Raw genomic sequence first — 15,262 nt, 5'->3', positions numbered from 1 at the left:
GGGACAGAGACCAACCACTCATCTGAATAGACTTTGGGTTTGGGGCCTGTTTTGCCAAGTTTTTTGGTCCTAACATCAATAACAATCCCCTCCCCTAAGTGTTTCTTAATTACCTGGAACCACCTTGTTGTTGTGGATCTGTGAACTTTGTGTTTCTTGGCCAACTTGGATAAAAATCCAAAAGGTAGTGAGTCCCCCTCCATGTTCACCAAGATTTCATCAACAAGTTGCCTCTTTTCATCCAGTGACATTTCTCTGTTGGCCCTTCGATCACCTTGTTGTTCTTGTGGAGTCCCATCTTCTTGTTCTTCCCTTGTATCACCATCATCTGTTTGTGCATCAACATCATCTGCATCATAACCAATATCTGAATTTTCAGTTTGTACTTGCTGGTTTGCTATGTCTGATTCATCATGGTATGTATCATCATGAAGTCCCATGCTGTAATAATCCCAATGTTGTTGTTCCTCTTCATACAGTCGATGCATTCTAAAAAAAATCAGATTAAAAGAATTCCATGAGTCCCTTTTTTTTGCAGGGCAGGTGAAGGTGATGAAATGGCAGCTGTAGGTTTTTTTTTTTGCGGTCGTCAATGGAGCCTAATTTCAGTACATATGGTTGTTGTTGGTTCTAACAGAGCACTTAGAAATTAGGATTATTAACAACTAATTGTAGGAAAATGTAATTTACTAGGGCTACTTGTATCTTTTGAAGAAATACTGTCTTGGTTTTTTTTATACTGTTTGAATCCCCCCCCCCACCCAGGTATTGTGTTTGAAAATAAAAAAAAAATGGGTTCATTTCAAGGGGAGACCACCTTATAAAGAGGTCATTTTGGCTGGAATTTATGAAAACTTTTGAATTTGGGTGAATTTGGCAAATGTTTTGAAATTTCATGTAAAAATAAGGGAGGGAAAAATTTACCCTCCAAAAAACTCACATTCCCTTTCATGGGAAGCAGAGTTACAGTGGGTTTATTTCTAGAGGTGATCGTTTGCGGGCTTGGACGGGAAATGGGCCGGGCCTATACTTCATTTTTTGTCCAAGGGGCTAATTGTAGCTAATCCGAGCCCTTTTATGCGGGCTTGATAAATTGTCCAAGCCCGCTCTATTAACGGGTCGGGCTTGCCCGCGAGCTCACGGGCCTAAAATATTTGTTTTACATATATCTAACACTAATTATTTTTTTTATCATTTACATATGTTAATATTATTTCGATTTAGTTATCTTAAAAATTTATAGATCACTAATGATACTAGAAAAAAAAAATAATGTTTAACTTGTGACATATGTTAGTGAAAAAAAGTAAAGAATGAACTTATTTAATACAAGTATAATGATTAAATATAAAATTGAAATAAATAGTTGTAGCTAATAATAGGTTAGAGTCCAATATAGTCTCTTTGTATTTATTTTCTAAAATATACTATATAATCAACTAACTAAAAAATCATTAAACTATTACTTTTTGAAATAAACGGGTCGGGCGGGCTAGCCCACAGTACATATTGTCTTGTCCGTGTCCGCCCATTTATATTAACGGGTAGGGCCTAGCCCGCCCAAATTTTCAATTTTTTTTCAAAATGGTTTGTCCAAGCCCGCTTATTTTGCAGGTCGGGTTGGGCGGGTTTAGCGGGTTGACCCGTCCATGAACAACTCTAGTTATTTCCCACTAAAAAAAATTCCCCCCCCCCTCCAACTTGTAACACCCCCGATTTACTAACTGAAAATAAATAAGAATTAAAGGAAAAATAAACAACCTTTGAATAAAATTGCGGAAGCATACACCTAAATCGGAGGTATCACCGCCACACTCGACAACCTGTCAAGTGTTAAGGCTTACACTATCCCAATAATTACAACCCGATAATCTAAGTGAGCTATTTATACAACTTTATAAATTAAACTTGTTATAACAAACTAATCGAAACACTTGAGCTCCTTTAGCTACGACCACTTGATTAACCTGTTTATACAAATTTGACTGCTCACCATTAAAGATAATTCCAAAATAGATCGTCGCAAGGCCACCATAAGACATGGCCGCAAACACAAGTAGCACAACAAAATAACACACACACGTCAGCAAAAAGCTGAGTAATCACCCCATATCAAATACAGAGTATAATAGGATAATCAACATTACTAGCTCAATTAAATAATGTAGTTCAAAACTACATATCACATTGTACTCTGAAAATAACATTTATCAACTCAACCTCGAATAATAATACAACCTTTCCCACCAATTTATCTCTCCTAATACTATACCCCTCACCTTAATTAATCTACTTTCAATCTTTTGCCTCGGCCTCCGTAAAGTTGTCCTTTATTGCGAGTAACCCGAAGTGGAGGGAGTATATAATTTTTATAATTTTTTTAATACATAATTAACGATATTTAGTGATAAGTATTTGATAATTAAAATTCTGATTTGGTCTGATCAGAATCTTTCTGATCTGATTTGAATATATTAAGGAATAAGTAATAAGTATTTGGAATAAGTGGAAAGAACAAGTCTTGAGTCTCGCAGACTCAACTCTCAAAGTCCCTAGGGTGTTTCGGTGTTTCCCTTTCCTCTCTTTATCCCTCCTTCAGTCGTCTCTTCACTTTCCTCACTCCTCTCTATTCTCCCTCATTTATCTCCCTTACATCAACACCACCAGTCCACCACCACCACTACCAACAATGGTGTTCGAAGTCGGCTTCGTCCCTTTTAACCCAGACGGTTGGGGCCCACCCGAAACCACCACAACCTCCACCGCAACCACCACCAGAGTCCCCAGCAACGTCCCCTTCGCCCCCTTTTCTCGCTCCGACAAACTCGGCCGAATCGCCGATTGGACTCGCAACCTCAACAACCCCTCCAACCGTCGCAACAACAACCACCCCAACGACTCCGTCTTCGACTTCTCCGGTGATGACTCCTTCGCCGCCACCGCCGACGACGACTCCTCCTTCCGCCTCGTCGACGGTAAACCCCCGCCTCGCCCCAAATTCGGCCCTAAATGGCGCTTCAACCACCACCACAACAACCCATCTCGCCACCTCCCGCAACGCCGCGACGAAGAGGTCGAAGCTCGCAAGCGCGAAGCCGAGAAAGACCGCGCTCGCCGTGACCGCCTTTACCACAACAACCACCGCATTGGCGGCGGTCAGCATCAACGCCGTGAAGCCGCAGTATTCAAATCTTCTGTCGAAATCCAGCCTGAGTGGAACATGCTTGAGCAGATCCCCTTTTCCACCTTCTCAAAGCTTTCCTTCGCTGTTCCTGACCCTGAAGATCTTCTGTTCTGCGGGTCTCTGGATTCGTATGATAAAACATATGACCGTCTTGCTCCGAAGAACGAGCGAAGGTTGGAGAGGTTCAAGAACCGGAACTTCTTCAAGGTTACCACCACTGACGATCCTGTGATTCGGAGGTTGGCGAATGAGGATAAGGCGACTGTATTCGCTACTGATGCGATACTGTCGACTTTGATGTGTTCGCCTAGAAGTGTTTACAGTTGGGACATTGTGATTCAGAGAGTTGGGAATAAGCTTTTCTTTGATAAGAGAGATGGGTCTCAATTGGATTTGTTATCTGTTCATGAGACTTCTCAGGAGCCGTTACCGGAGTCAAAAGATGATATAAATTCTGCCCATTCATTGAGTGTTGAAGCTGCTTACATTAACCAGAATTTTTCTCAGCAGGTTTTGGTTAAGGAGGGGAAGAAGGTGAGCTTCGAGGAGCCGAACCCGTTTGCGAATGAAGGAGAAGAGGTTGCTTCTGCTGGGTATAGGTATAGGAGGTGGAAGCTTGATAATGATATGTATTTGGTTGCTAGGTGTGAGTTACAGAGTGTGCTTGAGAGTAATAATCAGAGGCAGTTTTTGACACTAAATGCTTTGAATGAGTTTGATCCTAAGTATTCTGGGGTTGATTGGAGGCAGAAATTGGAGACTCAAAGGGGTGCTGTTTTAGCTACTGAGTTGAAGAACAATTCTAATAAGATGGCTAAGTGGACTGCTCAGGCGCTTTTGGGTGGCGCCGATATGATGAAGTTGGGGTACGTTTCGAGGGTTCATCCTAGGGATCATTTTAATCATGTAATTCTCGGTGTTGTTGGGTATAAGCCTAGGGATTTCGCGGCTCAGATTAATTTGAACATGGCTAATATGTGGGGAATTGTTAAGAGTATTGTTGATTTGTGTATGAAGCTGAATGAGGGCAAGTATGTGCTTGTTAAGGATCCTTCTAAGCCCCAGGTCAGGATTTATGAGGTGCCTGCTGATGCTTTCGAGAATGATTATGTGGAGGAGCCATTGCCCGAGGAGGAGCAAGCACAGCCTCCTACTGAAGATGCTGCTAATGGTCTTTCTTCTGAGATTGGTGTGGCTGCCACTGATGTGGAGGACAAGGAGATTACTGCAATTCCTTAAGAAGGGTATGGGATTCTATCTATCTTTGTATCTGGTTGTTCCATTTTCGTTTATTATGTAATGTATGTTCTTGAGATTGTTTTTATGTTGCTCCATGTTTGTTATAGTTATTTGCATACTTTCTAAGACTAATTTAACATATTTGTCTAGCTGGTCTATCACCTTCGTCTTCTCATATTCTTTTATCATAAGTTATTGGTTACATTTGTGTCTTGTTTCGAATAGATCACAAAGCTATGGATGTTGGACCGAAGCTTTAGTAGCCTGATTCCGGTAATAAACATGTATATATAGCCAGAGCGATGACCCATCTTGAGAGAGTCACTCTGGAAAAATCTACCTACTGAAAACCTAGAATATTCTTCTTGACCTTCTTCTCTTTCCTCAAGCCACCTTCTGTGGCTCAAATATGTTTAGTCCATATATATCTTTTTACTTTTTTTGAAACTTTATGCTGATCTGCACAGATTTCCTTTACCAAAGATGGATAAAAATTATTCCAGGAATGGCCAAAAATTCTCTTTTGAGTTTTGACAAATTTATTATCAATTTGCATAAATAAAAAAAACAAATTTATTATTAATTTATCTGGTAAACACTCTGCATTTTGCAAGTTTTATGTGTTATTTCTAAGAATCAAGCTGATCGATCCTTAGCTAATATCCACTCACAAAATGAGAAGGATTAGAGAAGAGATTAGTAAAGAAATTTAGAAAAGAAATTTAGAAAGTGTAATAGGACAAGCAGACGATATGACTGTGTTGAAGTGGAGGATATGACTGTGTTGATGGAAATCAAGGCGAAATGCATCAATTAAAGGCTTAAAGCCTAGACTTTTACTTAAGCAGATGGCATTCTTTCAATTAGAGCTTACTGATTACTTTTCGCAATGATCCCTCTTATTCCATTCATCCCCACTTTTATCACACTCAAGGCTTTAACTAACTGACAATTACCACTATTACTTTTCCCCCAAAATTTTTACTAGTTCTGTTGCTGAGTACTTCGTTGCCCTTATCCTTCTAGAATAAGTGAACATAACAGCAGGCTTAGGATAGTTTTCTGCTTTTATGAGTGTTGTACCGTGGTAATTATTCATGCTTACTTCTTGCTGCATTCTTTCTCTCGATTCTCCTTCCTTGATGTAGCCATAATCTGTTTGGGGTTTTTTCCTGAGCATAAGTTGGGTTACGGTAGGCGAGTGACATCCAGTGTAAAACTTTGTCACATCCCATGACATGAGCCAAATAATATTTTTGTGGGGAAGTTCCCTACTCAGGGACGTGCCACATTGCCCGCATGTGGTGTCAAATGGGCAAGGGCTTGACATTGGGGCTACCCTACTGCAACTCCTGCACTTCCCAGAACCGAGTGTAGTGATAAGTATGCAAGGGTTAGATTATTGCCCGGAAGCAACGCGCCACATTGCACGAGTGTGGTGTCAAATGATCAAGGGCTTGCAGTTAGGGGCACGAGGGAGCGTGGTTTGAGTGAGCGTGTTATGAGGGAGTGTGTGCGGAAGGATTCTAGTCTGCAGATTGGTTCTTGGAATGTGAGGTCTCTTGCGGGGAAATTGGCAGAAATTGGTAAATGTGATGAAGAGCAACGTGTAAACATCATGTGCTTCCAAGAGACAAGGTGGACAGGAGAAGGAGCTCGAGGATTGATTTTTGGGTATAAGGCGTGGTACGTTGGACAGGAAACGAGCCACATGACTAGAATCGGTGGAGCTAGGAATGGAGTTAGTGTGATACTTGATGAGAGGTTGTCGAAAGAGGTAATCAAGGATAGGATGATTCCTGGTGGAGCTAGGAATGGATTTTTGTAGCTAGTCTGTCACTCTTTACTTTTCATAATCTAATATCATAAGTTATTAATTACCTTTGTGTCTTGTTTTGAATAGCTTACAAAACCATAGAGCTTGGACCAAAGCTTTAGTAGCATGATTCTGCCAATGAACATGTATATTTAGTCAAAGCGATGACCCATCTCTAGGGAGAGAATGAAGAGTAACTCTGGAAAAGTCGGATCTTCTGAAAACCTAGATATTCCACTTGACCTTCTTTTCCTTCCTCAAGTCACCTTCCATGACTCAAATCTTCAAGCAAATAATCAGTGTTTAAACACAAATACACATTGGTCGCAATCATTAATTTGATATAGTCATAATCTGAATGAATTCTCCCACTGTTTTGGTTTTTTCCTTAGTATAAATTGGGTATGTTTCTTAATTTTATACCCACAACACTTTCATGCCAATTTTTTTTCAGATCCCAAATTTTGGTATCTATTCTCTTCAAATGAAATCCCAAGACTTCCCTATGAGTAATCGCCTATTTCAATTTGCTCTCCTCAAATTTTTTTTTTTCTTCTTTTTTTGACCTCTATGATCTTGATCCATGTCGCCTGATCCTCTTTTATTTCTCCTGCTTTAATTTGTCATCTCTGGCAGTAAATCCCCTATTCAGATTATGGGGATTTGAAATTATTTTCTCCCCAATTTCCATTTTGGGGGACTTAAGGGTTCTTGCTCTCAATTGTGAATCCATGTCGCCTGATAGGGTTTGTTGGATATTCTTCAAATGGGCACTTCTATATAGTTATGGGTTCATGTCTTCTGAAGAGCATAGGGCTTATTGCATATTTCTGATGGATGGGGGATTGGGGGTTATCAGGGAGCTCTTTACTCTTATGCCTCTGTTTGGTTACTATATGCTTCAATTCTTCCTGATGTTGATAAATCTATTTTGTGTGTATACATATATATATATATATATATATATATATATATATATATATATATATATATATATATATATATATATATATGAATATATATATGAGATTATGTCGGATTATTTTTCTTCTTAGGAATTTGTTGTCTTCATATTTTGTTGAATTTTTTACATTATCATATAAATTTTTGTACTTCTGTGTATGTATATTTTTATGCTCATGCTCCTTTGCCCATTAATATTTTTTATCTACATGGTCTTCTGATTTTTTTTCCCTAGAGGGAAAGGTTTTTCGTGGTTGTATTAATTGAAAGCTTGGCTTGTTATTTCATCTTTTTATTTCTTTGACCTCATGATGCTGAGTGTCTTATCAAAGTTGTGGTGGATACTTTTCTATATTGTATTAGATCATCCTTTTATGTGTTCTTTCACCTCTTGATAATGTTGTTTACTCAAGTTGTTTTATCTTGAATGTGAAACTAGCCTATGTATGGCTTCTGACCTTAGAATATGATGAGATCATTCTTCAAATACATCTTGTTGCATTTGGTATGTTTGATATTTTTTCTCAGATTGCTTTTTTTCAGCCTCCATGTGTCATTATGTTCTTCTCCTCTTCTGTTATCGCTTGTTTGTATTCATTTTTCTTTTTTATGTTTGCACTTATTCATTCTCTCATGAAGTTACAGTATCTTTATAATCCTCACTAGGTCGCTTTGTAATGTTACGATGATGCTCCTCTAGTCTCTTAAGATATTGGCTGCACTATTATCTGTTGGCCTGTGTTTTGCTTAATTTCCTATTTTCACGGTTCTTATATCTTGGCGCTTTTGGTATATTGATTCCCTTGACTTCTGTCTCTGTGTCATTGAGTCTTTCTGTAAGCTTTTCCTTGGAGTATCTGTATATGGGTATTGTGGGATGTTCTGAGCAAAGGTTGACAATTTGCCTGTTTGGGCTCTTTATGTATTTTTCTTTGTGGTTTTCGCTAATTTTAAAGTATAATAACTCTTCCTGATTTATTTTGTTATGATTTTTATTTCTGCTGACTCTTCTTCTTGTCCCTCTCTATTTCAGGTTCCTTCTTATGCTTGTTTTACTTTCTCCTCTCCTGAAGTATCATTTGAGGATGCTCATGTGCTCACTTTTGTCCCTTTTTGGCGCGCTTCAGTTTAGTTGGGATTTTGGTAACTTTTAGCTATGGAGTAATTCTGTTTCTTCTGGTTTTTTGTTTGTTTATTTCCGTTTTGGAAATGCTCTAAATTTCATTGCCTTTTTTGTTGTTTATTTGTTTTTTTTTGGGAAAGAAGCCTTTTTTGTTAATCTTTCAAGCAATTGAGAGGTTTGTAATTTTTTTACAGAGTAAGCAATTACATACTTCTTAGCTACTTTCTGCCACTGTCCTCTGCAGATTTTTTTATGCCACGAGCCTTGTTAGGCCTTTGACAATGTAACTTTGGATACTATCGACGTTTTCTTTGAATATGCCAAATCCGGAAATTTCTCTGCGTATCTTGCCGAACATAGTCAAGTATGCTAAGGTAGACTAATTTGATCAACACCTACAACCTGCAACAATTCGACATCAGAGAAATCAAATTTAGCTCAAATTAAGAGGTCCAATTACTAACACAAGTTTAATTGTCATGGGCATCATAATGAATCAGATAAAGATGTGAAATTTCAAGATTAATATTTTGGAAGAAAAAAAATTTACCTTCTCCCCAAAAAAAAAACTCGTTGTAATGTCTAAACCCAATGATTTCCCGGTCTATTTAGACGTTAAAATAAAAATGCCCCAAAGATTAATATTTTGAAAGAAAATAAATCCAAAATTTTTTGCATGATCCCAGTTTACAATAATTTTTTTTGTACAACGAACATTTTGCGAAAAGTGACCATTTTTCTTACAAAAGTGACCATTTTTCTTACAAAAGTGACCCATATTTTTACAAAAGTGACCCTTTTTTTCACAAAAATGAATTTTTTTCCCAAACGAGTGACCTTTATTTTCACAAAAGTGAATTTTTTTTTTTCACAAAAGTAATTAAGCTACATATGCAAAACAGAGTATCAAAACAACAAAAATAAATACAAAATTAACAATAGTCACAGAAAAACAGTACAATCACTCAAACAAATCAAAAGTCGCCGCCATAACCACCGCTAACGACGTCAAACCATAGTTGATTCCACCATTTCCGACCATCTCACCGAGCAAAGCGATGACGATGATACAACTTTTTCTTCGAGCTCACTTTACCTTCTTTCGACTTCAAATCTTCTCTCTCCACTCCTTGCTCAAAAAATTCACCAGAAAACTTCTACAATTGGTTAAGAAAAGATACTCGAACATATACCTTGAAATTGGTTAAGAAAAAAGATTAAAATAGCAAGATCAATACTATAAATCAATGAAAAACAAAGAGGAAGAAGGATAACAAATTATTGTGTGCTTTGTTCCTTTAAAGAAAAGGGAAGGAGAGAGAAAAAGAATAGTAGAGGAGAGAGGAGAAGAAGTGCATAGGAGAAAAAAAATTATCCCTTAAAGAAGAGTGAGAAAGAAAATTATAAATTCTAAATGGAAACTTTGCTTGAGTTGGGCTGATTTACACTAATATAACTGCACATCCGATTTTTTTAATACTTTTTACCTTCTCCCCAAAAAAAAAGAAAAATGCTTCAATAATTAGTACTTGTTTTCGAGAGAGTATTTATCTTACAATCATAACCTAAGGATCTGTTGAAAGATGAAACACAAATCCTTCACAACATCTGTTGTTTTCGAGAAATTGAAAGTGGACTTTTTTCTATCATTATTAAAAAAAAAAAAAAAAAAAGGGATTATATCAGTTTGCAGGATAGCTTGCAAAGAAGTAATAAGACTAAGGAAAAGGTTTGGGTGGCAGACGAGAAACCGATAAATCATCCCTCACTAGTCTTTTTCTAGAACGCTTTTCATTTTCAATTGTTTTATGTAAATGAAAGTGTAGAAGTTTATTGAATGTAAAGCTCCAATGGCACTTACATGAAATTCTTATATGACAGTGCAATAAAGAATATGGCATTGAGAGCTTGTATCATCAATTCATGATTCATCATCCTATATTGTCGTTAATATAGAGCACCAAGCATCATCCTAGTCTCTTGATTCAGAAGTTTCGAAAATTCACTCTCATCATTATGCATCATGACCTTGTAAACACGAAGGTCTTTTCATTGCATAGTAAACAATAAAACAATTGTTCATCAACCTAATTGAGTGGCCAAACACCTCAAGAGGACTGAAAGAGTGAAAGTTAACAAGTGTTACAGTGTAAATGATCATCACTGCAAAATATTGCATCACCCACCCATTACATCCTATAGTTCACTTAGTACCTTCAAAACAACTACTTAAAAGGTATTATAAGGTTCTAGGCATTTAATATCAGTAAATTATCTACAAAAACATCACTGATAGTTTGGTCCATCTCTTCCAGGGACATCTTGCTGATAGGCACCAGGAGGACCTTGCTGCCCTCCCATGTTGCTGTTCTGTGGAGCATAGTTCTGAGGCGCGTTCTGATAAGGCATCCCTCCACCTGGTTGTTGGTTTGGCCTGGTGTTGCCTGCATAGCCAGGATTCCCTTGACCCCCATAGTTAGGAGGTGGAGCATTCCCTTGACCCCCATAGTTAGGAGGTGGAGCATTCCCTCTGTTCTGTGCATATCCTGGATTTCCATAACCAGCATTGTTCGGTGGTGGCATGTTCTGCCCATAACCTGCATTGTTGGGTGGTGGCATGTTCTGTCCATAACCAGCGTTGTTGGGTGGCGGCATGTTCTGTCCATAACCAGCGTTGTTGGGTGGTGGCATGTTCTGGGCATAACCAACATTGTTGGGTGGCATGTTAGGTGGCGCGCCACCAGTGTTTGGCGGGCCTCTTCCACCCTGTTGTCTTCTGTCAAAGTTCCTAGAGCGATCGGCATTTCTAGGTCTATCATTGCGCCTGTTTCGCTCCTGTGCCTTTGCATTGTTCCTTACCCATTCCTCATGGTACTTAGGATCATATGGAACAGCTTGACCATCGATAAATGGTTCCCCTGTCAAGAATGCCACAAAAGATCAAAATATTGCAGTAAACAACATTTATGAGTCAGATACCTAGAGCATTTCCCCAATGAAGTGGATACTAGCTTTACCTTTTTTGGTGTAGAAGAAAGAAGAGGAAGGGGGGGGGGGGTGGATGAGTACTGTGTGGAAAGGAGAGGCCATATCAACCAATAATGTATAGCACCATGCAATGGCAAAAGCTAATACTTCCACCATTTGCTTTTAGTTGCAACGTTTTGAGCTTTAAACTTGTCAAAGCATAATTTCAACTTTAAAAATCTCTAATTACAGAAGTACATATATAACAGTTGATATAATGTAATTTTAAAAAGGAGGCCAAATTGAAAACATGAATAGTGCAAATTTCCAAACGTCAACAAAAAGAGTAGTGAGGAAGTATATAACATTAGAAAAAAAGATGGAACAAGCAATACAAGAACAGCGAACAAATGACATGTTACTATGGCCTTGTAAATTTGAGCAACATAGTGTTTTAGTGCTACAAAGAAGCAATTTTGTGCAATAATCCCAGCTCCAATAACCAAAGGGATGGGGACAAGGGGTGAGGGTTAATCGAATATAGGTTAACAGCAACACAAGTATTTCAAATGTCAGTTATACAGCAGAAATTACTTAAAGCTATCAAATTCATCGATTTCTTACCTCCGTAATCTTTGTTTTTGACATCCAAGTACGAGTCAGGGAGGACCCAACGCACATTGGGCAACTCTGCAAAAATCAAAGGATCCAAACCATAAGCTTTTCAAAACATAAATACTTTGAACACTGGATAGGCTTTTAAGCAACAAATGCCAACCTTTAAGTTTGTATGTTAATTCCTCAGACACCAAGGCTCCAAACGCAAAGTAATGTCTGGTTGAGACAGAGTATATTTTCATCCTTGCTTCTTCCTCACTGAAAATTCAATACATCATATATTGAGAAAAGAAAGCAAAAAGACAAACAGATGTAACAATCAAAGCAAATACCACATGGAGCAAGAATAATATACAAGTACATATCATGCAATAAAAATGTCACCTCCCAATCAGGTAAAAAGCGAACAATAATGAATAAATGATACTCTTGTGGTTGCACACATGAATAAATTCTCACACTTTACCCCCATCAAATCTATTTTCAAGTATGCAGCTCTCATCTGTCTACTATTACAATACTCTAGCAAGAGGCTTGCATTACAGGTATATCAATAACTACTTCAGGAACAAGTACGCATATAAGGAGGCACAAAACAAGCCAACAATTACAGCACTTAAATTCAACCAACGCAGCAGCACCTCTAAAGAAGCAACATAACAAAGGTTAGATCTAATAACACAAGCTAATCCTTACTGCATTTTTAAAAAAAATGAAAAAAATAATTAAAATGAATAAAAAAAAAAACCAGAACAAAATTGCTCCGAAATGTAGAAAGCTGAAAGAGCATAAATAACCATCAAATAACCAGTAGTATTTAGTTATTTACATTACTGCACTCTGATGTCTAAACGCAAGATCTGGTAGATAAATCCTTGGACAAAGTCACTATTATGCAATCCAACATCAACCACCCTAAATAATTATGACTAATAGTACCATCCTTACAAGATTGCCTCCTACATTTCAAAATATATTGGATACTTAGCATTGATAAAAACAACAATAAAGCAGTAGATCAGTACAATTCATATACGAGTCTTGTCATATACTCCCTCTGTTTTTAAATACTTGCTACACTTTTCTTTTTCGGCCGTTTTAAAATACTTGCTCCATTTCCTTATTTGAAAATCTTTTACTATATTTAATTCATTTCTCTTACCTAGTAGACCTTTAAAATAACAAATGCCTAACCCAGAAAATACAAAATGGCATTCCTAAAATAGCAAACAATATTAATAAGGAGGTCAGCAATACAATCAAAGACCATTAATACAAGGAATCATATCAAAAACCAAAGTTAAATTGCATAACCCAGAAATGAAAGCAACAACCAGCGATCAACAAAATATCAAACAAAGTTAATGCCAAATAGTTCAATTGGTCACGACAAATTGAACCCAATCCCTCAAATCAAACCCCGTTTACATCACTACCTTTACGACCCGAAAAATATACCAAACACAAAACATCCATCCATCCATCATTTCCTAATTTATCTTTCAGTATATCGCAATCATATTCCAAAAATGCAAGAAATCTATTGATAAAAAGGGAAGAAAAAGAGGGAAAATACCTTCCAATAACTTCAGCTAGGGTTTTAACAAAGGAATCAATAATCTCATCTCTGGTAGCATTTTCAGGGGGAGACTCAGTAACAACAAGCCAATGCTCAAAATCACACCCATCAAGCAAGATAGTCTCTTTAGGAGGTCGATTAGACCAATTAGGGTTATTATCAGAGAGAGAATTCTGAGCCTGACGAGTGGCGAAGGTTCGGAAAGCAGTGGTGGTTAGAGCGGCGGGGTAGCGGTGGAGTGCGGCGGCGGAAGCGAGGGGGCGGAGGCGGAGGAGAGAGAAAGCGGCGGAGGTGGTGGTGGTTGTGGTGGAGGAGGAGAAGGGGCGAGAGAGGAGGAAGGAAGCGAAGGATTGTTTGGTGAAGAGGGTGCGAGAGAGAGGAGAGAGAATTCGAGGAGCCGCCATTGATGAGGGGTTTGGAGAAAACCCTAGAGGTTGAGGAAGAGGAGAGAGAAAATGGGATGGAAATGTGGATCAGGGGTTTTAAGAGGGTTTAGGGGTGAGAATTGAGAAAGAGAGAGTGTGTGATTAAAGGGTGTTTGTGTTTTGACTTTGTTTTCCTTTTTTTTAAAATGAGTAAAAATGGTAATGACGGTGGAATCTTTGCGATTTTTTCTACTATGGCTTTTCTCTTAGTGTAAAATCTCAAATGTAAATCCCCCGTTTAAAAAAAAAATAAATATATATATATTACCTCCGTTTTCTATTATGTGCACAAAAGGATATTATTTGTGAGATATAAAATATTCATTTGTTACACATAATAGGAAACGGAGGTAGTATAGATAAAGATATTTGGTCAATTTGAGAGTAACTTTTAATTTGTTATTATTTTAAATTCATGATTATATACTACAAAGATTAATCCGATTAATACGTAGTATAGTTCATTATAAGTTTTTGTATTATAAAATTTAGGGAAATTCTCACTGGTGAACTCCAATTACTTAATTTTACAAGTGGTAAACATTCTTAAAATTAATTGTCAATGGTAAACCCCAAATAGAATGAATAATCAATTGGTAACCTTAATAATGATTTAATCTAATTATTTAACTATAGTTAGTTTTTTTTTTTTGTAACAATAACATTTAACTACAGTTAGGTTTTTTTTTCATTTTTTTAACAATTATACTAAAATAAAAAAATTTAAAAATTTAACCACCCCTTCCCCCACCAACTGCCCAGCCCCTCCACCTCCTCTCGGCGGCCGACACCCTACCTAACCATCGGCAGCCGACGCCCCTACCCAACCATTGGCGCCGACGACTGTACTTTTCTCCCTTTCCCCTAGTTTTTCGGCCCCAATAACCCATTCGAAACCATCCTAAAAACCCGAAACCACCCTAAAATCCGAAACCGTAGAAAATGGGTAGAACGAATTTCGGGGAGGTTTTGGGTTTTAGAATGGTTTGAGGGGGTGATTAGGGTTTTGGGTGTCCGAAAAATAGGAGAGGGGTGATTTTAGGGAAGGGTTGGGGCGGATTTTGGGGCGGTTTGGGGTAGAGGTGGGTGTCGGATTAGGGAGAAATAATGGAGGTGGTTGTCGGATTTTGGGTCGGTTTGGGGTAGAGGTGGGTGTCCGAAAACAGGAGGGGGGTAATGTCGGGCGACGGTGGGGGAGTTCAGGTGTTTACCGGCCGAGGGTGGGGGATTTCGTGAGTCGCCGGTGGGGGCCTAGCCGCTGGCAAAGGGGAGAGGCTGCTGATTGGGTGGGGGAGGGGTTTGGTTTTTTTTTTTTTTAAAAAAAAACATTTTTATAATAATTTAAGTA

At 38.1% G+C, this 15,262-nt stretch overlaps 2 protein-coding genes across 3 annotated transcripts; one reads left to right on the top strand and one right to left on the bottom strand.

Moving 5' to 3' along the window:
* The first annotated feature begins 2,514 nt into the window (after positions 1-2,514).
* LOC110686914 (eukaryotic translation initiation factor 3 subunit D-like) lies at positions 2,515-8,546 on the top strand. Its single transcript, XM_021863528.1, has 2 exons — positions 2,515-4,428; positions 8,236-8,546. Exon 1 carries the CDS (start codon positions 2,690-2,692, stop codon positions 4,421-4,423), a length of 1,734 nt encoding a protein of 577 aa, XP_021719220.1. The 5' UTR covers positions 2,515-2,689; the 3' UTR covers positions 4,424-4,428; positions 8,236-8,546.
* Positions 8,547-10,339: 1,793 nt separating this feature from the next.
* Positions 10,340-14,122, bottom strand: LOC110686915 (multiple organellar RNA editing factor 8, chloroplastic/mitochondrial-like). 2 transcript variants are annotated; one of them, XM_021863530.1, is made up of 5 exons: positions 13,487-14,122; positions 12,071-12,168; positions 11,917-11,982; positions 10,827-11,243; positions 10,340-10,793 (listed from the first exon to the last, which is right to left on the bottom strand). In XM_021863530.1, the coding sequence occupies exons 1-5, from the start codon at positions 13,891-13,893 to the stop codon at positions 10,612-10,614; spliced, it is 1,170 nt and encodes a 389-aa protein (XP_021719222.1). In that variant the 5' UTR covers positions 13,894-14,122; the 3' UTR covers positions 10,340-10,611. The 2 variants fall into 2 exon arrangements, with proteins under 2 accessions (XP_021719222.1, XP_021719221.1); XM_021863529.1 differs by having other exon boundaries at positions 10,340-11,243; positions 13,487-14,120.
* Positions 14,123-15,262: the final 1,140 nt, after the last annotated feature.

The sequence above is a fragment of the Chenopodium quinoa genome, unplaced genomic scaffold (genome assembly GCF_001683475.1).
Source record: "Chenopodium quinoa cultivar QQ74 unplaced genomic scaffold, ASM168347v1, whole genome shotgun sequence".
Lineage (NCBI taxonomy): Eukaryota > Viridiplantae > Streptophyta > Magnoliopsida > Caryophyllales > Amaranthaceae > Chenopodium > Chenopodium quinoa.
The sequence above is the reverse complement of the archived record's forward strand: the minus strand, read 5'-3'. Positions and strand labels throughout refer to the sequence as shown.